This window comes from Furipterus horrens, unplaced genomic scaffold (assembly GCF_987537825.1).
Source record: "Furipterus horrens unplaced genomic scaffold, mFurHor1.1.pri manual_scaffold_3, whole genome shotgun sequence".
NCBI classification, from domain to species: Eukaryota; Metazoa; Chordata; class Mammalia; order Chiroptera; family Furipteridae; genus Furipterus; species Furipterus horrens.
Window position 1 is genome coordinate 1,485,867 of NW_028327173.1, and position 23,977 is coordinate 1,509,843.

Sequence of the window (23,977 nt, forward strand, 5' to 3'; positions counted from 1 at the left end):
ATGTGACAGTGCCCGGGAGGGTCCTGTCTGGGCAAGCTCCATCCGGGGCCACGCACAGCCCAGCGGGGCTGCTGGGAGCCTGATACCCGCTGCGTGGGGCCGAGATGGGCAGACGGGTGCCCGTCCTGCTCCTCACAGGGGGGTGTCTCTGCGTCTGCCCCGACCCGGAGGCGGAGCCATGAGCCACGTGATCTGAGGCCAAAGATATTCAGCTCGTCCTCGATGTCACACAGGGAGGGGCCACAGCCCGTGGCCGTCCGCAGCAGCGAACTGGAGCCCACAGGTCGCTGATGGTCAGTCCAGGACATCTGCCCGCTGTCTCCGCATGCACTCTGACCCCTGGCACCTCCCGGTCTTTCCCCAGGGGCACCGCTCAGGCTCGGGCTGCGTTCCTCCATGTCGTTAAACTCGCGTCCGGCTCTGTTTCTGGTTGGAATGTGCCAAGGTCACAGGGGAAGAGCCCAGGCCTGAGCCACGAGCGCCCTGATCCACGTGTTGCTCGTTTCCAAGCTTGTTCTAACGCGGGATGGAGGCCCAGAGCAGGGCTGTCCGCCACGCGGATCGCGCTGTGGGTTTGGGTGGTGGGGGGCAGTTGGGTGGCCCCTTCGCGTCCCTGGAAGCGACCCAGAACTGCCTCGGCCCCTTTGAGGGTGAGCCAGCTCCAGCTTGGGGCTCGCGTGGGGGCCTTCGGGGGGTGTGGCGATGGGGACGCACAGGTGGCTAGAGGCCCTCTTGGTCCCAAAAACCCTGCAGAGGCTGGTGGGCCGGCCCTCCCCCGGCCTCCGCCTTATTTGGTCTGGAATGACAGGAGCCGGGGCCTCATGGGAGCGGCCCTCCTGGTCGGACGTGCGGCCTCTGCTCGGGGCCGAGTCAGAGCCCAGGGGAGAGTGGCCCTTTTTGGCTCCAGAGTTGGGGTGAACGTGGACCCCCTGGGCCACTTGGGACCTGGGCAGAGATGTGTCCCCATGCACCTGTGCATGGGGAGGACATGGGGACCCCAACCGCGTCACCGCCTGACGACTTCTCATAGCAAACCGTTGTTCCCGAAGTCGCCGCTCCTCTGTCACGGGGCTCCCCAGCAGCTCATCCTGATGCTTCTTCCCTGCCTTTGTTTTCCTGACGTGGGACTGTCTCGAGGGACTCAGCCTGGGGTGCTCACGTTCGGGAGGAGCTGAGGTGCCTTCTCTTCTGCCTGCAGTATCGGGGACGCTGCCTGCATGGGGTCTTGTTCCCCACCGCCGCGCCCCCAAACAGGGTGTCGGGGCCCCTTGACTGCACCGCCCTGTCCCTCCTCCCCTCTCGCCATCCTCCTCCTCCACCGCCGATGGTGGGGTCTGGGAAGGTAGCCAAATGGCACCGAGGACACTGCAGCAATAAATCATCTCTCGTCCAATGTCTGCAGGGCCTGGGGGCAGCCCCTCGTTGCTGCTGACCCCCCCACCCCGCCCCTCTGACAAAACACCTATTGTCGTGGCCAAGTGAAGAAGACCCGCTTCCACGCACAAAGGGCCTGTGGAGCCGAGTGGTGGGCTGCCAGGGGAGGTGCCTGGCGCCCGGCGGGGGGCCCGGGGCACGCTCTTTCTTCCTCCCGGGTTCGTACTTTTCCTCTCTAGTGGGGGTCCCCCAAAGCCTTTCATTCCGGCTTCATATTCACATAAAGACATCAAGAAAAAAACGCAGCAGAAAGAATTATTAGGCATGGCTGTCAAATGCTTTATCAGAAGGACAGGGAGGGGAACAGGGTAACCCTTTCCGCGCCGGCCCGACGGGCCTGATTCCCGAGAGACCCTGGGCGTCGGGAGGGGCCAGGCCGCGGTCAACACTGAACCCGCACACGGCCCGCTCAGACAGACACGCGGGGCGCCGGCACGCATGCGCGTGTGTGCGTGGCGCGGGGGCGCGCACAGGTGGCTGTGCGTGGGGTCCGTGTATAAGCGGGTTTCCAGAGTGCTGTACTTCATGCAGAGGTCCCGGGCCACTTTCCCCAGGAAGGGACACCCGGGCCTCCCATGTGGCTGCGTCTGTCTTTGTTCCAATCAGCACAGGAGGTTCCACGTCCTCCCCCCTCTATATCTGCCCCCTTGCCCAGGCACGGGGGGCTGTTCCCCCCTGGACTGAGGGGTGGCTGGAACTGGAAGGCCCCTGGAGGCCGGAGGGCGGTGGAGGACCTTCCTCCCTGGGTGCACGATGGGCAAGGTGGGCAGAGATTCGGAAATGAGATCACCCAGCTGGCCCCGTGGAGACTGTTCTGTGCTCAGGAAGGTGGGGGCTGCCCTTGGCCGTTAACCCCTGGTTTTCTGCTTCCCTCTTCCCTGCAAAGGTCTTTCTCGCCCAGTGCCCCCCAGGCAGGGTGCTACCTGCCCAGCCCTGCGGGGTTCTGCAGGTGCACAGTGGCGCCAGGGCCCCGCGCTTGCAGAGGAGAGGGCCGGGGACGGGAGGGAAGCCCAGGTCCTAGGGGACCTGCAGGCGGGGGGTCGGGGGCATGTCAGGCACACAGCTGCCCAGAGCCTCCTTAGAATTTGTTCTGAGGGGCACCCCAGGGTGCACAGCACCCCAGGAAGCATTTTCCATGCAGCCCTCTGATGCACAGAAACCGAAAACCGCATGCCGACAAACGGTTCCCTCGGCAAACATTTTTATTTCCAATTAGCAAAAGAAAAATGGCTAATTTGCTGCAGTTGGAGCAGGCTGACGTCTCAATCTGCGGCGTGTCAGCGCGGTGAAAGAAAGCGTTTCACACGGGGCTGCAGAGCGAGCTTCTCCAAAGAGGGTCAGGGCAGCGGGCCCAGAAACCAGATTGACCGGCCACGGCGCTGAATGGCTCACACAAGACACGCATTGTCTGCCGTGCCAGCTCCCGGAGGACCTGCTTTCTCCTCTTCCCCTCGGAGGGATGGGGCGGGGGCGGGGGTCTGAGCGTGGGAGGCGAGGGCAGGGGCTGGCGTGCCTTTGTCGGGGCAGGACCGTCTTCGGACCGGAGCGCGGCAGGAGCTGGGTTAATGATTGCCCGGGCCTGTCTGCGCTCTGGGGGAACAGGACGATAAAGCTCTCCCAGAGCCCGGCTGCAGCTCTGCACCCGGCAGATTCAGCAGCAGATAATGTCCCAGGGGAGTTAATAACTGAGCGGGCCCAGGACGGGGGCCGCTCCGACACCACTTGTCAAGGCAGCCGGGCCCACCTGCCACCCTCGCCGCATCCCCACTGCGCCCTGAGCAGCTGGTGGGGGCTGGGGGCTGAGAGTGGGGTCCCTCCTCGAATCGGGAGCGAGCCTTCAGTGGGTCTCCCAGAGAAGCAGGGTGTCCTCTGGCCTCGAGGGCCTGGGGACCCACGGCGTCGGCGTAGGATAGGACACAGGTTGGGGCTCCTCTGGGAAGCAGGAGGTGGTCGCGCTGGCCACGGGCGTTTGGTGCTGAGCTAATAATGGGCCTGCCCTGGAAACCGCTGACCGGGACGCTCAGACGGCCGAGGCCCCCAGCCGAGCTCCAGGGGACAGTGCCGCCGCCGCCTGCAGACGTGAGCCTCCTCTGAGCAGACGCTCGTTACGCGCCCACAGGAGCCGGATGGCAGCACCTTGTCCCCGCGCTCGGCCCACGCTGCCTGTCCCTCCGCAGGGCTTCTCCCAGGCTTCAGGGTTCCAGCCCCTGCCCGTCCATGGTGGCGGTGGGCCAGGACCGCTCCCGGGGGCCGGCCTCCTGCGGGCGCAGCGCCCCAGAAGTGCCCGGCGCTGCCGCCGTCAGGTCCTGCTGTCCGCCTGGGCTGGCCCTCGGCTCTCCCCTGCCGGAACGGCCAGAGGCGGCGACCTTTCCTCTGAATGGCCTAGGAGGGCCCGGCCCCAGCAGCAGTTCTGATGAACGGAGTCCGCAGGCGCGTGGAGATGAAGCCGGGCTTGGCCCCCCTGAGCCGACGTGCCGCCTCGAGTGGAGAAGGCCCTTCCCGTGACCTCTTAGAGACGGGCGCCTGGCCAGGAACCGGCAGCTCGCTCAGGCAGGCCCAGCCCTGGGAGAGGTGCCGCCCACCCCGGCCACCGACATGCAGGGAGCGGGGCACCCACGGCTGCCGGGATGCCGGATGTGCAGGCCAGCCAGGCAGGCCCTGTCTGGGCGCAGCCGTCGTTCTACCTCCTGGGAGGGCCTGTAAGGCAGAGACTGGGACGGTGCGGCCCGGGCCCCGCTGACGTCTGCTCTAGGCAGGCCCTGCGCGGCCCTGGAGGGGAGGCAGCTGGAGGATGTGCTGTGTGTCACTCTGGTCTCGAAGGAAGCAGCCCCCAGACTGAGGACACAGAGGCTGGCCGTGGACCCCCAGGGACGGCGCACGGTCAGATACTGTGCCACCCCAGACAAGTGGCCTCTGCCTGCCGGCTCGAGGGCGTCGGCCACACTGGATAATGTGTGTGGGACTTTCTGCCTGGACGCAGAGCTGTCTTTGTGCAAATGCGGGAAGCACTGCCGCTGTGGGGAGCCCGTCGTCCTGAGTGGGCCCGGCCTCTCAGCGCTGTGTTTTCTTCAGTGACAATAAAGCTACTGCCCAGGCCGTCAGCCGTGACGTGCTCGCCCTCAGAGGAGCGGGGGTGTGGCGGGCGTCGTGCGTGCGGCCCCTTCCCACTCGGCCTGAGCTCTCCATAGCCGGGGCGCCACGGCACATATGTGCGCTCACACACACACACACGTGCTCACACACGTGCACACCTGCACACAGCGCACGTGCACGCTGGCACAAACACAAGCACATGGGTGTCCATGCTCGCCCACATGCGCATACGTGTGTGTGTGCCGGCACAAAGACAAACATATGTGTCGGAGCCCACACACGTGTGTGCAGCCATGTGTGCGAGCATGCACATAGCAGTCCCTCCTAGAGAAGCCGTTCTCCCTCATTCTGAGGCCCAGAACCGGGGGCCCCCCTGAGTGCCCCAGGAGGGAGAGTGTACGGGGGAGCCCGAGAGGGCCGAGCGCAGACAGGACACCTCAGGAAGCCCCCTGCCACTCTGCTGCTCCCCAGACTCTGAGCACCCGAGGGTTCAGGCAGAGGCCCTTGGACCCAGGGCCGGATCTGTGTGGGAGCAAGGAACGCTGTCCCGGGTGCAGCCACAGGCCCGGCCTGAGCTTCAGGTGCCGTGACCTTGAGCTCAGGTCGCCTGAGGCCCATCCCCCGCCCCCCCCCCCCGAGCAAACAGCCCAGGGGAAGCTGGGGGCACAGGGCTGAGCGCACATGGAGGCAGCTGTCCCCGCTCACGGACCCCGCTCTGCAGGCCTAGCCCCGTGCTTCCCGGCCTCCAGGCCGCCGAGGGCTGGGGCCACTTCCCCGGAAGGCCTCTCCTTCCCTTTGCCCTCCACTGCGTGGGGGGGCGTGTCTCAGACTGTCTTCAACTGTCCCTCCTTTCCCGACGGCTTCCGGTGGTAGAAACAGCTGGCCCTGCCTGTGGACGGTAGCGGGCACGTTCTGGACCCCGCACAGCAGGCCTCGCTCTCCAGCTCTCACGCCGGGCGGGGCAGGGCTGAGCGCCAGGATCACCGGGACCTGCCCTGCGACGTGAGACCCGGGTGGGTCTAGGCACGGGCATTTGGCAAAGCCCTTGGACACGGCCGATGGGGCCCCGGGCCGAGGGTGGCAGGGGCAGATGCTGAGAACCAGAGCTCCTGCCCAGCACGGTGGCTGCCACAGGGTCTGTACCGCCGCCTGCCCGTCCCCGGCTAATGCCGGGCTTTGTGCCTCCAGAGGGGACTCGAGAGAGGGTGTGCTTGCCCACCCGCCATCAGTCGGGGGCTGCTGGCTCTCAGAAGGGAACAAGGGCGGCTTAAGGGGTGTGCAGAGCGGCCACGGAAGCCCCGCTCCCGGAAGTGAGCATGTGCGGGGCCTGCGGGGCAGCTGCATGGGCCCGCCTGCCCACAGGTGTGCCGCATCTGCCACCACCCCGATGGAGCCACAATGACCCCCCCGCCTCTGCCGTGAGGGAATGGCCCCATGAGTACAACCTGGCCGGCTTTAGGGTGCAGCCACCCAGTGTAGATTATGGAGCTGGTATCGATTTTTGTGGGGAGCAAACGTTTCCTGAGTTTATGACGCCTGTTATCTCTTGACTGAGAGAAGGGGCGCTGATGAGCCGAAGTTCATCTTTGTCTCAGAGCCCCCTCCCGCCCCCCCGTCCCCCCCCCCGCCGCCGGGAGAGTGTGCGCACCCCGTACATACGTGCCGACGCCTCGTGCACAAACGCCGTTCTTCGCCGTGACAGGCGCTGAAGTCAGTGCTGTTCCACCCAGAATAAAATCGCTTGGGTTTGCCTGCTTCTCCATCCTGGACTGCAGGGAAGTCCCCCCTGAATGGCGACTGTCTGGGCCCCACGTTCCTATCACAGCCCGGGTACCACGTGCCCTGCACGCTCAGCCGCAGGCCCAGGACGCAGAGGAGCTCCCGGGACGGAGGCGGCCGGGCGGCGTGGCTGCGGTTGGCGGCCCCCTTGCTTTTCTCAGCTCGAGCCCCTGTGAGCAGACCAGAGGGACGGCCGAGCCCCGCCTGCTCATGAGGCCTTCACGCCTCCCCCAGATATTAAGATAACAGGGTGTCCGTTTTGAAACTGTTAAATATAATAGAAAATCTATTGCCCCCATCGAGCGCCCTGTCTTCGGAGAAGAGGAGGCACGCTCCGGCGCGCTCTGCCCCTCAAATAGATCATCAATTTCCCTGAAAGCATCAATAATTAGAGTGGACATTTATTGCCCCTCGGATGGTCTGTCTGTGGGGCTGGGGACCGTGGCGTTGTGATGAACGCCGCAACTCCCAGAAAACACAATTAAACGCTACGAGGATAAAGGATTTTCTCTCGTGCACACACGCAAAGCAATCAAATTCATAATTGCACGCCATTCATGAAATCGGCCAGAAATAAATATTCCCCCCAAAGCAGAACCCTGAGTCCCCCATTCCAGGCCGGGCGACGGTGCTGCCAGCCGGCCCCTCGGGACTCAGGCCCCTCCCACCCCGCAGAGGACACCTTTCCCGGGTCTGAACGGGGCACTGAGTCCGCGCACCTGGCCACCTGCGTCAGGCGGCCCCGGGCACTGGCAGGCAGAGGAGGTGAGCCCCAGGGTGGGAGAGGGGGCACGGTGGGCTGCACAGGACCGGGGGGGCCTCGTGCCCGTCCCGGGAAGACAGCCCGTCACCCCCAGAGCAGGCGGCTGCGCCAAGGTGGCCCTGAGCTGGTCCAACAGCGGCTCCGGGAGAGACACAAAGCCCGGATGTGGGCATCCTTGTCTCTGGGAAATCTGCTCGTTCCCACCAGGCGCAGCATCATGGGGCTCCGGTCGCGGGCGCAGGGCGTCCCCCTGCTTGGGTCAGAGCCTCAGAGCGAGAAGCTGGTAGGGCCGAAGGGTGTCGCCTTCCCAGCCGGTCCCACGTTTCTAGAGGGGGGTGATGGGGGGCGGGGGCGGCACCGTCAGTTCCGGTTCAGGTCTGTTTGGATTTCGTGAACTTGATTTTCAGCAGAGCCTTGAAAATGTTAGCGTGGAAGGTCATATGCACTTGGCCGAGGGTGGCTTTTAGTTGGAAGGGAAAACAGCACAAAGGCCATTTGGACACAGAACAGCTCCTTAAAACAGCATTTTGATGAGTTAAGTATAAATAAATCAGAAACACACGGATTTCATTTCCTTTAAAATACCCGCGGGCTCCAACACTAGCCGGAGAAGGGCCTGGCAAACGGCGGTTTGGGGTTTTGACAAACCCAAATATTTTGAAGAGGTTTCTGAAGTGTTTGCGCCCAGGTCTCCTCGTCCACCCTACCTTCTGCGAGCCCCCGCGGCCTCCTCCCCACCTGCCCGGATGGGCAGGTCGTCCGTGTGTGTGCGTGTGCACATGTGCGCACGTGTACATGCATGCACACCTGCATGCATGTGCACCCAGCGAGAAATCCAGGGAGATCCAGAAGGAGAGGAGGCTTTGAGACTTCCAGAATTCTAACTTCATTTCGACGCGGAGCGGAAAAACGTGAGAACCCTGCTTCGTAAGGCGTTGGAAAGAGGCTCCGTCTCAGTCGGACTCTGGGACGAAATCAGGAGTCCGCGGCGCTGCGACATCTGGGCTGGGAGCAGGAAGTCCAGCTCCACCCCCAGAAATGTGGGGTCCTGCAGCCAGAGCCGCTGGGCTGGGGGAGAAGCTGGGACAGCCAGACGTGTGGGCACCGCGTGCAACGGCCAGCTGAAGAGCGGGCGCTGAAGGGTGATGTTCATCTCTGCAGGTGACCTTCCGCCCATGCCTGTGCTGCAGGGGCGAGGGGGCCGCTGGCCGGGATCACCTGGCGAGGGTGGGCAGTGCCCCGTAGGTTCACAGGCTGCAGGGCACTTTGGTGAGACAGGAGCTCCCTCCTTCAGTCAGATCCAGAGGCAGGAAGTGAGGCAGGGTCCGCCTTCCTCGCCGTCCGGAGCTGGGGGTTGGCCAGCGAGGGAACCCCGGTGCTGAACTTGCTGGGCTTCCTAATAAATAAAATAAAATAAAAACCACTAACACAAGGGCAAGTTGGTCTTGCCGCCCCGGGCAGTGCCGGGAAGCTGCTCAGGCTCTCTGAGCTCGCTCTGCAGCGTTACAAGTCAGTGAAACAGGGGGCTTCCCTGCAGTCACATCCCCCTGCAGCCCTTCCTGGGGACCCTGAGGCCCCACCCCACAGATGGGAGCCCGGCCCAGGCCTTGGCTGCATGTGCTGTGTATCCCGAGCTCTTACATCCAGAACTGCGGGCCCCACCATCTCCGCATCTCCGAGGCACAACTGCTCCCCCAGAGACGCAAACAGAAGTGCTGGCTGGCAGAGCCCCCCGGGACACCTTCCTTGCAGTGCGGCTCTTGGCACCTGATTAGGAAAAACCTGGCAGTCCCCGCTCGGAGCTGGATTTTGAGAGTTTCTGCAGCACTGGCCGGGGAGAGTTTAATAGCAAGGTTTACTGCTCGGCCTCTCAGCTTATAATGAAAATAAATATTTCCCTTTCCTGATGCTGACGGCGCTGCCAACTGCAGGCGGGAGCCTGGACGCGAGAGGACTCCGGGACGTGCTCACACGCCGCCGACCGGCCCTGCCCGCCTCCGAGAGGCCCGGTGCCTGCCCCAGGCCCCTCGGGGGGCTGCCCCGGCGGACCTCCCGTCGATCCTCCGAACTGTCCCAGTGACTCCAGCCAGCATCCCAGGCCTGTCCTCCTTCAAACCAAGACAGGACAAAGCCTCAGACCGCTAACGACACCAGCGCGGTGTCGTCAGCTAATTGGATCGGTTAACGTCAGTTCATAAAGCACTTTCAGGACGGGCGTCAGGGCTGAAAGAGGCGATTCACACGGTTAATAAGAGGCTCCCAGGCCTCAGCACCGTCGCATGCACTGGCCTCGGACCCTCTTGCCCGGTCCTCGGACCACGGCGGGCGCAGATTAACGAGCCCCTGGTCCCCGTGGGCTGCTGTCCCCACCGCCTGCTAGGGTCCGACAGTGCGCGCAGACCACAGCCCTGGGGGCCTTTTGGGGAGCTCACCCTTGAAAGGGAAATGAAGCCCTGTGTTACTCCTATTATTTATGAAAGAGCCTTTGGTTCGGCGATTGGGAACAAGGCAGAGTCCCGCGTCCCTGTCCTGAGGCCAGGGGCTTAGCTGTTCTTCTCAGTGACCCCGGGCAAGCTCCTTGACCTTCACAGGCCTCAGCCAACTCAGCTGGAAAATTGGGTAAAAAGATTGTGCTGTCTCAGGCGTGAGCCGCTGAGTGTAGGTGCTCCGGGCGGCCGAGCAGTGACAGCCGAGCGCACAGGGACCAGCCGCAGCCGTGGGTCTGCCGCTCACCGGAACAGCCAACGACAGAGAGGAACCCAAGGGGGTTTTATCCACACCCATGCAACTCCCGGGGGTACTCACGCCCGGAAAAACAGAGTTTTCTGAGGGGGCGAGTGAACCAGAGTTCGCCTGGGGATGTGCGTGCTCTCTGCAAACATGGTGCCAGGAGAGGCAGGTGAACCCAGGCGTCCTGCTTTCGTCGGCATGGTGATTCCGCGAACCCCGCAGCCCTGACGGAGGGACGGGTTAGGGGCTCGCTTGTGCCGGAGTCAGGACCGTGAACAGTTTTCAGAACCCCACTGTGGCCAAGCACGCATCTGAAAAGGCACTCAGTGTCTCTCTGAGGCCGTCTGCCCACGCGCGGGCCAGGGGACATGCTTCGCCCGGGTGTTGATTTCCCACAGGCCAGCGAGGAGCTGGAGGAGGACGTGGGTGCCCCCGGGCCTCTCTGTGAGCCCCCCAACGGCCCGGGGACAGCACACTTGCTGCAGGCCCGGCTCCTCCTCCTGCACTCACAGGGGTCATCTTCCTGACAGATGGTGGCCTTGTCGTGTCCACCTGAGAGGCACCCACCCCCATGGCCGACAAGCTCCAGAGGCCACCTCCCGCCCACCAGGGCGGCCATGCCGAGGGACGCGGGACTCAGCGGAGCATTTTCCGTCCTGCCGCCTCCTGGTCTGTGAGCTGGTGGCCGGTCCACGTCGGGCAGCGGCGGGAAAACCGGGGAGGACTCACGGGGGCGCCGCTCCGTGGTCACGACTCAGAGAAAGGAGGCGAGCTGGGGAGCGCATGCCTCCGGGCAGGACGGACAGCGGGTGTCCTTGTCCTTTGAGCAGTGACACGAGCCTCACACGGTGACACATGAGACAGCGAGGAGGTGACGCGGGACGATTGCTCTCTGTGCAGATGCCAGGGTGACAAGCAGGCGCACTGGCATCTGTGTTTGTTGGCATTCACGGCCTCTGCGCTTCCGAAGGCGTCACTGAGGCCCGTCTTGCTGCCGCCATCCGGGTCCCCTGCCCCCCGTCGCCAGCATCACCAGAAAACGAAATGGCTGGAGGACAGTCTTGGGCACCGAACTCCCCAGCTGAGGGCCCCGAGGGACATAGCACCCCACATACAGCCTGCAGCTCAATCCCTGGCCTCCCAGGCTGCCGCCGCCATCAGAACAAGTGTCCCCAAGTGTCACGAGGATGCACCCCTCACCCCGGCCTCCCTCCATGAGCCCTCCGGTGGCCCCGGGGCAGGCCCACCCCATTGGCCCAGACCTGGCCCAGGAAGGGACCCCTGCCCATCTCAGGGGAGGCCAAGCATCCAGGGACGGTGAGGGGCTCAAGGTAGAAATTCCAGGGGCCCTCCTGCGGTTTCCTTCCTGACAGTCTTGGGGCTTCTCCTCGTTGGGAAACAAACACGGGAAAAAGGACAGAAAGACGAGGAACAAGGAACAGAGCGGACGGCCGCCTGCAGTTTCACACGCCCCTTCCTGGTGGGAGGCCGCAGCTGGGAATGCGGTGCCCTGGCCGGCGCAGCTGTTCGCAGGATCAGGTGTTCCCGGGAGCTCCGCCCGCCCGCGCGCGGCCGCGGAGTCTGCTCGCTGCCAGGCTGGCCCACCTGCTGCGGCGGCCTCGCGGGGCCACCCCCTGGCGGCGCTTGAGGGGCGCCTGGGCTGTGTTTCTTCTGCTTGGGCTCTGCCTTGGCCATGGGAGCCGCCCTGGCATGGACTGGTCCCCGCTGCCCATCGGGCCTCCTGTTCCCGTGGACGCCGGGAAGCCTTGCGCCTGGACCCGTGGCTGCCGAGGAAACGCGTCGCCTGTCCCTGGGGCGGCTGCGTCTGCCGTGGGCTGCGGGCACACGCTGCTCCTGCGAAGGACCAGACCGTAAATAACAGACTCTTGGTGCCACGCGTGGTCTGTGGCCAAGCCCTCCTCCGTTTACTTTGGCAACTCTTGGCTCGCAGGCCGGACCGAAACGGGCCCCGGGCTGGATGTGGCCCCTCGACCCCACGGAGGCCAGAGCGGTCCCGAGGGCCCTTCATCTCTCTGTGGCTGTTTGTGGGGCACCTCTGCCGTCGGTCCGTCTCGGAAACGGCAGCTGCCTCTTCAGCAGCAGCGTGGCCTGTGTTGTCGGGGAGCATCTGGCCCCGTCGCTGATGGCGTCTTTCTCACCCCTGGGTGGCCGTGGCGGCGTGGGCAGCGTGCCCAGAGCACCCGCAGCGCATTGCCCAGGTGAGGGAGCGGGGCTGTGGGGAGCGGGGCGCACAGGGACCGAGACGCGCCGCCGGGCGTGGGCTGCAGCAGCCGGCTCCCCGGCTCCCACTTGGGCTGCTCCCGCAGCCTCGCCCCGCTCTGCAAAGGCTCCCGGAGGAAGGAGGGCGGCGTGGCAGCCCATCGTAGCCAGCGTGGCCTTGAAGATGTGCTCAGGGACAGGCGATGTCCTTCAGCACCCCGCCTGCAGCCCTGCTCAGTGCTGGCACCCGAGCCGGACACGCAGAAGGGGGCCCCGGTGTGCATAGAAATGCGAGGTGCGGGGGGGGGGGGGGCGCCTGGCTGGCTCCTCCTGGCCCCCACGCCTGCCTCCATTCCCGGCCAGGGACCCGGCTGCAGCAGCTGAGTCACGGACGCTGCGGGCTCCACGTCTGCTGTTTGCACAGCTGCTGCCATCACGGGGTCCCCTCAGGAAAGCGTGCGGCCCCTTTGGCGGCGCTCTGCCCCCCGCCGCCCCGCGCACGGCCGTCTCGCGTTAGCTCAGCCGCTGTGACGGGGGCCCGGGCTCCCGGGGCCCCACCCTGTCTCCTCCCACGGATTGGACGCATTCCTGGTGGAAGGGAAAGCCCAGCTGCTCTTCCTCATCTCTTCCTCCTCACCCGTCCCCCCTGGTCGTGCGGAGGCCACACACCCAAGGGCACGGTGGGAGCCCCAGCTCTGCGGCTTCCCTGCTGTGTGACCCGGGCATGTGGCCCCCCCCTCTCTGAGCTCAGCATCCTCCGGCCGGTGGGGCTCGCAGAGGGTGAGGTGAGCATTCATGTGACAACTCGGTGGCCCTGGGCTGAGCTGCGCGCTGGATGGGGTCTGACCAGGGGTGGGGACAGCGGTGCCGCTGCTCCCCTGGTTGGCAAGCTGGCGGAAGAGCCCACAGATGCTGCTGAGTGAGACAGCGGGGCAGTTCAGACAAGGGTTACCCTCTGCCCGTGGCCGTGGCCCCGGGGGACCCTGGCGACCGGTGGCTGCTTTTCCACCTCGTGTCGCTTTCCTGTCCCCGGAAAATGCTGCAGCGCTGGCCATCTTCACTGGAATGAACGTTCCATTCTGCTCTGAAATGTGGGGTGATGACCTCTGACCCTTCTACGTTCAGAAGGGGCCCCAAACCCCAGTGAGCGGGGTGGCAGCTCCCGGCCCAAGAAGAGTCCGGATGCTGGGGATGCCCCCGGAGGGCGGGGGCGGGGGGCGGGGCTCATACCTTGGCGTCTGGCCAGCCTCGTCCCCCAGACCGTGTGGATGCGGGAGCAGCCGTTGCCAGGAGATCTGGGCCCCTGCCCCCACTCACTTACGATTATTAAGGGTCATCTTAACAAACAGGTTATCAATAAGCAGGGTCAAAAGTAAGTGCATTGCTCTGGGCCTGTCAATACCAGGCTATTTCTATAACCAAGGAGGGTGGTGGATAGAAGACAAGCCTGTGACCACTGACCCCTGGGGGACTGCCGGGCGCCAAGTCCGCCAGGGGCTGCCCAGGGTCACCGGCGGGTGTCCGGGACGGGATGTGACTGAGAGGTCCCGGCGAAGTCTGGGCGCGGGTCTGTGGGTGCCGTTAGAAGTGAGGATCGGAGGGCCCGCCGTGACCCCTGGTCCTAGGAGGACGATTTTCCGGACGAGAGTTTAGAGAACACGTCTGCTGTGCGGCCAGCGGAGCTCGGTGTTGGTGTGGGCTTAAGCCAAGGGGGGGTGTGGGCAGACCCCGAAGCCCGGGGGTGCCCGGGGCACAGTGACTCTCGCTAGGGCTGATCAGCGCTCTGGGGCTGCAGAGGGGTGGGCTGTGCAGGGGTCCCAAAGAACATTCTGGGAAGTCCGGTGAGAGTACCTCAAGGCCGTCCTCTGCCCCATCTTTGGGGGGCTGCTGGGGAGGGGGCCCTGGTGCCCTCGAGGCCCGATTCATGTGGCAGAGCCTGGAGCCTTCAGGTCGTCGGGGTTTCCGGAGACGCGCCCGCGGGGCTGGTGGCCTGCAGTGCGGCCCCTGCTCCGGGTTCCCGACACACGTGTTGCTGGCAGGGACCTGGGGTTCAGAGCCAGGCCTGCACGCAGCTGCTCTGCTGATTTCCTGTCCGGGGCCTGCTCCCGCACACACCCCCAACTTTGGCAGGAAGCTCTTCTGGGCCCGCCCCCCCAGACTGACCCCTGGAACGAGGGGCTCTCAGTGGGCCACCCGGACGGTCTGGGGCACCGGGGGTGCTGGGCAGGGTCAGGCCTCTCCAGACCCAGCAGCCCCTCCCAAAGTCCGGGCTTCCTGCCCATCCCCGTCCACCACACATTCCCCCCCCGCCACCCCCTCCTCGGGCCACCTCCCCACCCCCAGCTTCGGGGATCCTGCTCCCAGAAGCCCCCAGCATTCACAGCTCCCGGATCCGTGGGCTTCCATGTGCTGCAAGTTCAGGCTGTTGGAGGCGGGCGGGTCACTGCGGCCTCCGCCCAGTGGAGCTCATGTCACTGATACTGGAATCGGTGCCGTTGTGAGATTTTTTTAAATGCTGCCATGCGTCTCCTGGGGGCAGGGTAAACGCCAGGCGCTTGAGGGCTTCGTGGAAAGGAGGGTGTGGGAGCTGTTGCCACCCTGCCATCAGGGCACCTAGGAGGAATAGGCCACAGAACCTGGAGGGGACAGGGCCTGAGCGGGGACAGAGAACTCAGTCAGTCATTCAGTCAGTCATTCTGCAGAAAGGGACCTGCAGGCCCGGGGGTGGCCGCAGGCGGGGCTGCGTGTCCAGGCAAAGGGGCCTGCACGCCGCCGCGTCCTCACGGAGAGCCCACGCTGCTGTCCTCGAGGACACAGACTCTGTGAGTGACAGCAGAGTCCCACCGTCGCAACCTGTATTGCTGTCCACCCAGAAACCCAGGCTGCTCTGCCCGGGGGACTCCCCGACCCCCGGTCTGCTTCCCCAGGTGCACCCCAGCCCCCAGCCCTCCTCTGCTCCCCTGGCCTGTCTGGGGTACCAGGACAGCGCAGCAGTCAGGCTCTGCTGTCACTCACAGAGTCTGTGTCCTCGTGGATGGCAGCGTGGGCTCTCCGTGAGGACGCGGCGGCGTGCAGGCCCCTGACCGCAGGGCCCAGAGCGAGCAAGTGGGGGCCTCGAGGCCTGGGAAGCGTGCGGGGAGGGCGGCGGGGGAGGGGGAGCAGGGGCCGGGAGTGTGAGCAGCGGGGAGACCCATCTGCGGAGCGGGGCGGGCTCTCTGAAGGAGCCCAGGTCCTTTGCGAGCCGTCCTTGACTGTGTAAATATTTTTCTTAGGCGTAAAGAGAGAGCCTCCATTCATTGGATGGGTCTCACTTGAAAGAACTGAGAAGTATCTGTTTAGGCATAAAAGCTAAAAACAGTGTCCAAGGCGCCTTTCAAAAAAAATCATTTCTGTAGCTCAAACACGGCCAAGCGGAATTTTTTTTTAATGCAAAAAATAAATAAATATTACCCCGCTCCCAGTTGAGAGCTCAAGGGTTTGTGTCAACACCGTGGGAGCTTTTGCTCCGGGAGCCAGAGCAGCCGCCGGTGACGAACGCCCTTCACGGTTCCCGTCCCAGCTGCCAGGGGACGCCGCCCAGCTGGGCGCGAGCTCACAGGGCCGCGGCCCGGCTGCGGAGGGCGCCCTCGCCCGGGAGGGTCCTGGCCGGAGTTCAGGTGCGCGTCCCGGGCGGGAGGGGTGCCACGAGGCTTGTTTCCGCCATCTCACCCGACGGTCCCGGCTTCCTCGTGAGTAGAAGCCCCGAGTCGGGAGCCTGAACCCGGTCGCAGGCGTTTCCACTGAGCAGCGGCCTGGGCTTTGCCTGCGGCTCCCGCTCAGCTTCCCATCTGCAAGGCGGGCTCCTGAGAGCTCCCGCCCGCAAGGGCCATTGTGAGGATAAAAGGGGAGCCACGGGCCGGGTGCTAGGGACACGCCACACCTCCCACGGGGCCCTCCCTCCATCCTGGTGGCCGCCCCTGTCACCACGTGAGCACAGCATTTACACCAGGGAAAGTGGCGGCCGTGGTAGGACTTGGTGTGTTCACAAAACTAAGGATGAGACTTGTTCTTTAAAAACTTCGTCTTCCCAGACAGGCAGGAGGCGCGCCGGGGGCCGCGGGCACGCTTGCCAAGGACAGAGGAGCCTGCGTGTCAGACATGGTCCCGGGGGTGCAGAACTGCCCTCAAGGGCGGGCCACGCCAGCTGCCCACAGGGCCCGGGGCCTGGCCCCTCCTGCCAGACTGTGGCCCCAGCTGGCCCCTGCGGCCCCCGGTCCCCCGGAGGTCAGCCGAGTGAGGCTCAGGGACAGCATGGGGTTGGGGGTCTCCGCTGCGCACCGGGGGCCCAGCTTCCTCTCCTGACAAGCCTGAGGGGCCTGCACAGACAGCCTGGACCCCCACCCGTCGGGGCTTCCTCAAGGGGAGGGGCCTCGGCCTCCCCAGCTCTCTCTCGGCCCCTTGGAGACACGGGCTCACGGCTTTGGGTGTGAAGAGGCCACTCCAGCAGGTTAGAAAGACGGCTGGGCTCCCAGGCCGACAGTAAGAGGCCGGGCAATGCAGGTGTTGGGTGACTCCTAGGACCACAGGACAGACTGGGCACGGGGGTGGCAGTGTGCGGGGGACCCTCATCCGCTTCTCTCCGGTTTGGGGAACCCAGAGGCCAGGCTCCGTCTGGTTTCCTCCTGTAGATACGTTTCCAGATACTTCAATAATAACAGATGATTTTGCAGGGACAGAAACCTTCTGGGATTCATTTGCGACGCCGACCAGAAAGCTTAGCCCCCCTCGGGGGACACGCCAGAGCTTCGGAGCTGTGAGCGTATGGGATGTCTGTGTCTGTCTCCTCGGGCCGACTCTTTGGAGAACAGAGGGTATTTATTTTAAGAGTCAAAAAAGATATTTTGACCAACCCCACTTAGCTCAGCGCTGGCACCGATACTCGCGAGAGAAGCGAAATGCCGGAGGTCAGACCTCGCGTTTTTGGCTAAAATGCTTAATCAAAACACACCTAATACTTGTGCCGGGGTGTGGAGACGGGGCTGAGAGCGGCCTCAGCCCCTGCCAGCAGCTGGCTGGCCGGCCAGCAGAGCTGTCCTGGGGCCCGGCTCACAGAATAAAGAGGCGCTTCAGCTGAGCGCAGCCTTGGCCGGGGGGAGGCCCGGGCCCCGAGGCTCCAGGAGGGCTGTGTCCGGCCGGCGGGGGTCCACCCGAGGTCAGCAGGGGGTGAAGAGCAGAGGTAACCGTATGCATCCCTGCCAAGGCGGACCGTAAATAGGGGAGGTGGAGAGAAGCTTCCGGAACGGGGTTCTGGAACGCAACTCAGACCCTCCCTTTGCGGGCGGACCCACTTCCAAGTCCCTGCGCTGGCTTCCTCTCGGGAGGGCACCGGGCAGGTCCGGCCTCACGCCCTCCTCTCTCTGTCACGTGACTGGGCGGGGGTCTGCCCTGGTCACCTGCGGCCCTGCAGCTGTGCTCACTGCCCACACCCCGCACCAGAAAGGAGCTCGGCCGGGCTCCAGGCCGCAGTGCAGACAGCCCAGGGGCACCTGGCCCCGCCTGGCCCCGCTCTGCACTGATGCGCACCGTTTTGTCTGGATATACTTGCCTAATGTGTCCTATGTAGTATCTTGACCTGTTGGGGACAGTGTGGGTGGCACACCTACCTCCGCCCCCGTGAGCATGGCTCCTGGGTGGACGGGACCGTCACAGAGCCCATACAGCCCCAGACCTCCTCAGACGCTTCTTGGGGGAGAAAAGGCCTGTCTCCTGAGACACGCCCTCCAGTCCGGCCATGGTCAGGCTCTGATGAAGGACAGTGACTCTGGCCCCCTTCTGCCTGCGGGACCCGGCGGGGCCCAGACAGAGGCCAGCTGTGTTAGGGACAGAGGAGACTTGGGAGGGAAAGGCCGTGTGACACCCCCGGGGTGGCCCGGGCTCCCGACTGCACCAGGGCAGCTGTCTCTCTGCCGTGGGGCTGGCCCGGCTCTCCTGGGAGCGCCCCTCGGGCTGGTTTCTGACCCGGGGCTTCTGGGTGTGGGAGGGTGTGCTCTGTGTGCGGGCGCCTCGGACGCAGGCCTGGGGGTCTGGGGGAACCAGGCGTCTGGGTGGGGCTGCCCCAGGTCCCCAGAGCGGGGACGTGAGCTCCAGGCGGCTGCTGTCCCCGTCTGGCGTCCAGAGCAGGCAGACCCCTGCTGCCCTTCTCCAGACCGAGGCCTCCCGCCCCAGGGCTCTCTGCGTCCCCGTCCCCGTCCCCATGTGCGGCCTGTCCTGTCCTGCAGAGCCCGGACTCCCAGTGCGGTGGGACGCAGTTCCAGGACAGCCCCCAGGCCCTCGGACAAGAGGCCCATTCCTGCCCTCCTGGTGCCGTGAGCCCGTCGCTGGCCTGAGGGAACCGCCAGCCCCTCTGTGAAGTGGCCACAAGCCGCGTTTCCCCAGGAAAGCCCCTAGTGCTTACGGGCTGACCCCGGTGACATAAGAACCTGCTCGGTCATGACAGCTGCCACCTCCCGATGACCGGGTCATGGGAAGCAGGGGAGAAGGAAGGTCAAGGCCAGCACAAGTCATGGTGAAGAGTCAGCTTGGGGAACTGCGGCAGGAAGAGCAGGCGGACAAGCGGAGGGGCCGGGGGCAGAGGGCGGCTCCCCCTGGGCCCAGTGTGGTGTGCGTGGGGGACCGGCGGGCTCAGATGTGGGGACGCGGTGCTGGTGGCCTCCAGGGAGCGATGGGGTGCGCAGTGGCCGTGGCCCTCACGCCAGGCTCCGGCCTGACTCTGGGGCACCCTCCTTCTACGGGAAGAGGCAGGGCTTCCTCGCAGGGCCCAGCCAGAGGCCGGTGAACCTCATGCCCCGGGGCGGGGGCAGGCTCAGGGCGGAGTGAGCAGTGCTGGCCTGGGACTCATGAGGCGCGGTTGCCAATGTCACCTATGCGGGTAGCACTGACTTCTCTGGGGACCCGAGAGAGACAACGTCTTCAACCACGTGTCCCAGGAGTGGGCGGGGCTGGGAAGGCCGTCGCTGGCTTCAGCCGAGTCTGGAACTGGCACCCTGGGCCACAGACAGTGTCGCTGCCAACAGAGACCCAGCGGGCACGGGGGCGGCGCCCCAGCCGGGGTCCTTGCGCTCAGGCAGCACAGGCCGCGTGGGGCCGACTGTCCCTGTCCCCGGGCCCGAAGGGGATCCATGACCCCGGCACCTGGGCAGGTCACACCCTGAATGCTCTCCCCTCTTCCGGAGATGGCTTCTGTGAGTGCCCAGGGTCAGGGCACGTGACCAAGGTGGCCGCTGCGTCTGGAGAAGGTCACGTGTTCCCCAGGACACATGCAGCAGGGTCTCCAGCTGTGCGAGGCAGCACATGTCTATGCACAGGGGTCCCTGAAGCCCCTTCCCTGAGAATGGTCCCGGCAGCTGCAGGGTGACCGGACGCACCTCGGGCCTCCTTGGGGGGGGGTGTCAGGGCGGGGGGCTGCTTCCTGGTTCAACTACAGCGCCCCCCACATGCGTGAGTCCTGGGCCCTCAGGACCGTGCACCTTAGAAAAGTTAAAACACATTTTCTACTTCTGGCCCGTAAGGGGCAGGTTCATAAACCACAGAACTCTGCCTGCGTCCGGGACCCTGCCTCCCAATAAGGAGCCCTCAGTTCTGGTCTCCGGCCCTGCTGGGTGACCGAATCCAGGGAGTGGGCCTGAACAGCCTGCAGTAGGACAGCTGTCCACCTCTCTCCTCGGTGGCCCCGCAGGGCCCTCTCTGACCTTGGACGTGGGTGAGCTCGGCCCTTTCCTGCGGTCCCCAGCTTTTCTGAGGTCAGCCTCCCTCTCCCCCTGTCTGAGCATAGACAGGGCCTCACCAGACTCTGGGCTCCGTATTCAGAGTGAAAACCACACAGACGAGAGGGCAGAAGACTGGCCCCAGCCTCCAGGCTCGTCCCACGGGCCTGTCCGGCCCCAGGCCTGGCAGGGACAGGGCGCCAGGTGCCCGGGTCTCTGCGGATGCCCCGGGGACGGTCCAGCATCCCTGCTGCGCCGGTCACCTTCTCTGTCTCTTTCCTTGACCCACTGGAGCCACTTTCCAAACCTCACTGTCAGAATCTGTTAAAAGAAACATGAAATCCCCACCTGGTTAGAATTCTCAACCTTTAAAGATCTGAGTTATTATTATTACAGCTGAACCTGGGCAAATGGGCCCGCGTTTTGGAATGCAGCATCCTGGTCCGCTCACCTGCCCGTGTGGGCACCGGCGGGCATCCACTCCTCGCGCGCGCGGGGTGTAAGAGGGGGGGAGATGAAGCCCCTGCATGTGACACCATTTCTTGTTTGGTTTTTCAAGTATTAGTTTCAGTCCCTGTTTTCATTCTTATGGAAATGACGTTCCAATTCACATATGCGTCTCTGTGCTGGACTTGGATGCAGAAGGGAAAACCCCATTTATGCAGCTAATTTGTCCGTTTGCTTAGCTTAGAAAGCACTCAGGGACTGTCCCTGAAATGCCGCCTTCTGGGCTGGAACCTGGTGGTTTTTAAGAGGAGTTGCCTGCCAGGCAAAGTGCTCCAGCGTCCGCGCTGAGCCAAGGAAAGCGCCCAGGCCGGGCTGCGGGGGGGGACCCAGAAGGCTGGCGCTTTCTCCTCCTGCGCTGCCCAGGCCTGTGCCCCTACAGCTGGACGGACAGGACCCTCTGCTCCCCTCCAGGCTGGCTGCACATGGGCAGAGTCACCCCCAAATGCAGGCCGCCCGCTGTGTGGGGAGAACTCAGAGGGAACAAGGAGGGAGTTTGTTACAATCTTCGCAGCATCTCTGTGTCTCCGCTGAACTGTTTCCGAGGACACATGCAGGTCTCCCCCCAGTTACTCAGGGACCAGAGTGAGCAGCCTTTTCGGGGAGGTGGTGTCCCCAGGGGGTTCCTTACCATTCTCAACAAATAGGGAGACACTGTTGGGCATGAAGGACCCCAGCCCCCACAGAGCGCTTTCATCATGTTATGGAGAAGCCATGCGGTTGCACACGCATTATTTTGGAGAACACGCGACCTGCCCCCACGGTGCACAGCTGCGGCGGCCTGAGAGCTGCTTGTTGTCAGAAACTAACCGCGCCTCTCAAAATTGTTTTGCAGCAAATGCTGACGGAGGAGGTGCCGTCGCAGGAGGGCTGCGTCCAAAAGGTAGGAGAGCTGCTTCGTGCCTTCCCTGGTCTCGCTGTGGGCGCCCGGAGCAGGTGTGCGTTCAGCCGGGTGGAGGCCGTGCGTGGGGCGTGGGCCATGCGTGGCGGGGGGCTGTGCGTGGCAGGGCACCATGCGTGGCGGGGGCTGTGCGACTGGGCTGCGGCCGTGCGTGGCAGGCGGGCAGTCCTGAGAAGCCATTGTCTGTGGCCTGAGTGAGCACAGAACGGCCATGCCCTGTAAGCCGGACAGGCCTTGCTTCCGTCATGCGGGCAGGCGGGATCACTGTGCGGAGCTCCCGAGAAACCGAGCGGAGCCTGCACCTGCAGGGACGCTGCCGGCCAGGCGGCCCCAGGAGCCAGGTCCCCTGGCTGTCATCACGGGGACGCCCAGGAAAGGGTGTGGGGAGGAAGAGGCACCTTTGGCTGCAGAGTTGGCCAGGCCTCTGCCGTCTGCTCCCGGCCTCCAAAGAGGGCTCTGCGTGGTGCTGAGCAAGTGGCCCATTAGGACAAGGAAGGCGTACATGTGGCTGTTGTCTGTGCTCAGCCAGCTGGTGACAGATAACAGCTGGGTGACAGATATTAGCTCTAAAAGATCCAGAGAATGACAAGGCCCAAGAAATGCACACACCCACGGAGCAGAGTGCACATACAGGTAGGCAAGAACCTGCATTGGCTCGCTGTGGGCAGACAAGGGGTCACACCTGAAGTCACCTCCAAACCCAGAGACACTCACCAGACAGGGCTCAGCCTCCATCAGTGGGTCATCCACAAACACACACACACAAGCACAGGACACACGGCACACACATGACACAAGCATGGGATGCACTGTGCACACACATGGCACACAAACATGGAACATGCACACGTGGTGCACACACATGGCGCACAGATGCCCACACCCCACCCCGGTGCTGACCTCATACTCTGGGTCTCCAGGAGAATTAAAGGATCATTCTTTCCTTTGGCATCTCTGCTTCAAAGCCCCTAAGACAAAGCAGAGGGCCCCGCGTGGCTGTGCGTGCCCAGGCGGTGTCAGGAAGCAGCACGCGGCTGCGGGGACTGATGGGTCAGCATGGGCTGTGTTCTCAGGGCCAGAATCACAGAGCATGTGGTTGAAGCTGCGTCCTCTGAACAGAGTTCTCCATGGGGCCAGCAGGCATGAGGACCTGTAGTCTGAGCAGATGTATGTGTAAGGGATGGAGGAGACCTGCTCTCTGGGCAGACCTATGACCTGTATGTTAGGGACAGGGGACCTGCCATCTGGGCAGACCTGTGACTATGTAAGGGACAAGGGGACCCACCATTTGGGCAGACCTATATGTGAGAGATGGGGGGACCCGCCATCTGGGCAGACCTACGATCTATATGTAAGGGATGAGGGGACCCGCCATCTGGGCAGACTGTGACCTACATGTAAGGGATGGGGGTACCCACCATCTGGGCAGACCTATGATCTGTATGTAAGGGACAGGGGACCCATCATCTGGGCAGACCTATATGTAAGGGACGGGGACCTGCCCCTCCCCACCTGGTGCAACCCCAGACATTGCCTGGAGGAAACGCTGCGATGGAGGACGTTCTCTGACCCTGTGGAGGCCTCCTGAAGGAGCTCTGGTGGGGCGGCCCCTTTACTTTGTTCATTCAGCCCTGTGGGACCCTTTTGCCTGAGCAGACATTGGGACACGGTGTCCACTCCACACACACACACACACACATACATGTACATCTACAGACACATGCATACACACACATATGAGGGGGATCCAGAAAACCCAGAATTTATTTATAAAAATGGTGTATTCATCCTCATGTACCTTCAAAGTATTTTCTATCGAGACGTTTTCCCCGCTGCTCAAAACAGTGTTTGAACTCATCGGTTTTGATGCTGTTTTTTCTTTCACCTCGTCCATGTCGGCAAAACATTTCCCTTTGAGGGCTTTTTTCATCTGGGGGGGAAAGAAGCAGCTCGGTGAGATCGGGGGAATAGGGGGCGGGCACAGGGGTCCGGCTGACTTGGTCACACGCTGCTGACCGCTCAGCGCGGTGCGGGCGGGTGCGCTCGGAAGTCACCCACCATGAGCTGGGCAAGCGCGGCGAAGGAGTCCCCAGAAAAAAGTTCACCGAAGCCGAACGCGGCCTCTCACAGCGACGCCCGCGGGTGCAGACACAGAGGGGCTCCCAGAACCCTCACCTGGAGGGGGCGTCTGTACCACAAGGGGCCCGCCCTCCAGGAGGTAATTCTAGTTTTTTGGGATCCCCCCCCTCATGTGTATGCTTATTACATGTGTAACTATACATGCTTTCGTGTGCTATTTTAAAGACTAATTGGGTGAATTCCTTGGTAGCGGGACGTAGACTCACTTACCAGTCCTGCGCTTGGGATTTCTGTGTCTGGCTGAACAGAACCTCTCATTCCCCAAAGATGCGGTTTGGGTGTCTTAAAAATATGATGCGGAAGCCCTGGGGCACTGTGCTTCCTTGGGTTGGCCACTTGACATCTCTGAGCTTCATCGATTCCAACTTGAGGAAGATTGTACTTCCGGCGCCAGTTAAATGTAACATTAATTCAGGCAGTGGCTTGACCCAGGAGAGGCAAAAATACGATATTTTGTAGGGAAGTCGCGGCAGTAAATTATCTTTGTTAGAGAGCCTGGTTGCTGAAGGGGCTGAAGAATCCATTTGTTCAGAGTTTACCAGCAGAGGACCCAGGCCGAGGGCGGTTGGCGCGGGCCACCCCCACCGTGGCCGTGGGATTCGAACTGGCGGCCGCTGGGTCTGCGGCCCAGGGCGGGGCTACCCTCGGAGTGACAGACGCAGCAGCTTGTGA

General features: G+C 63.7%; 1 protein-coding gene across 1 annotated transcript in view; it reads left to right on the forward strand.

The window, feature by feature from the left end:
- The window catches only part of PRDM16 (PR/SET domain 16), a 275,315-nt gene that overhangs the window by 112,218 nt on the left and 139,120 nt on the right, over positions 1-23,977 (forward strand). Inside the window, exon 3 of the mRNA XM_090268492.1 lies at positions 21,101-21,148. Within this exon, the coding sequence (XP_090124618.1) occupies positions 21,101-21,148 (48 nt within the window). The remainder of the gene's footprint in view (positions 1-21,100; positions 21,149-23,977) is intronic.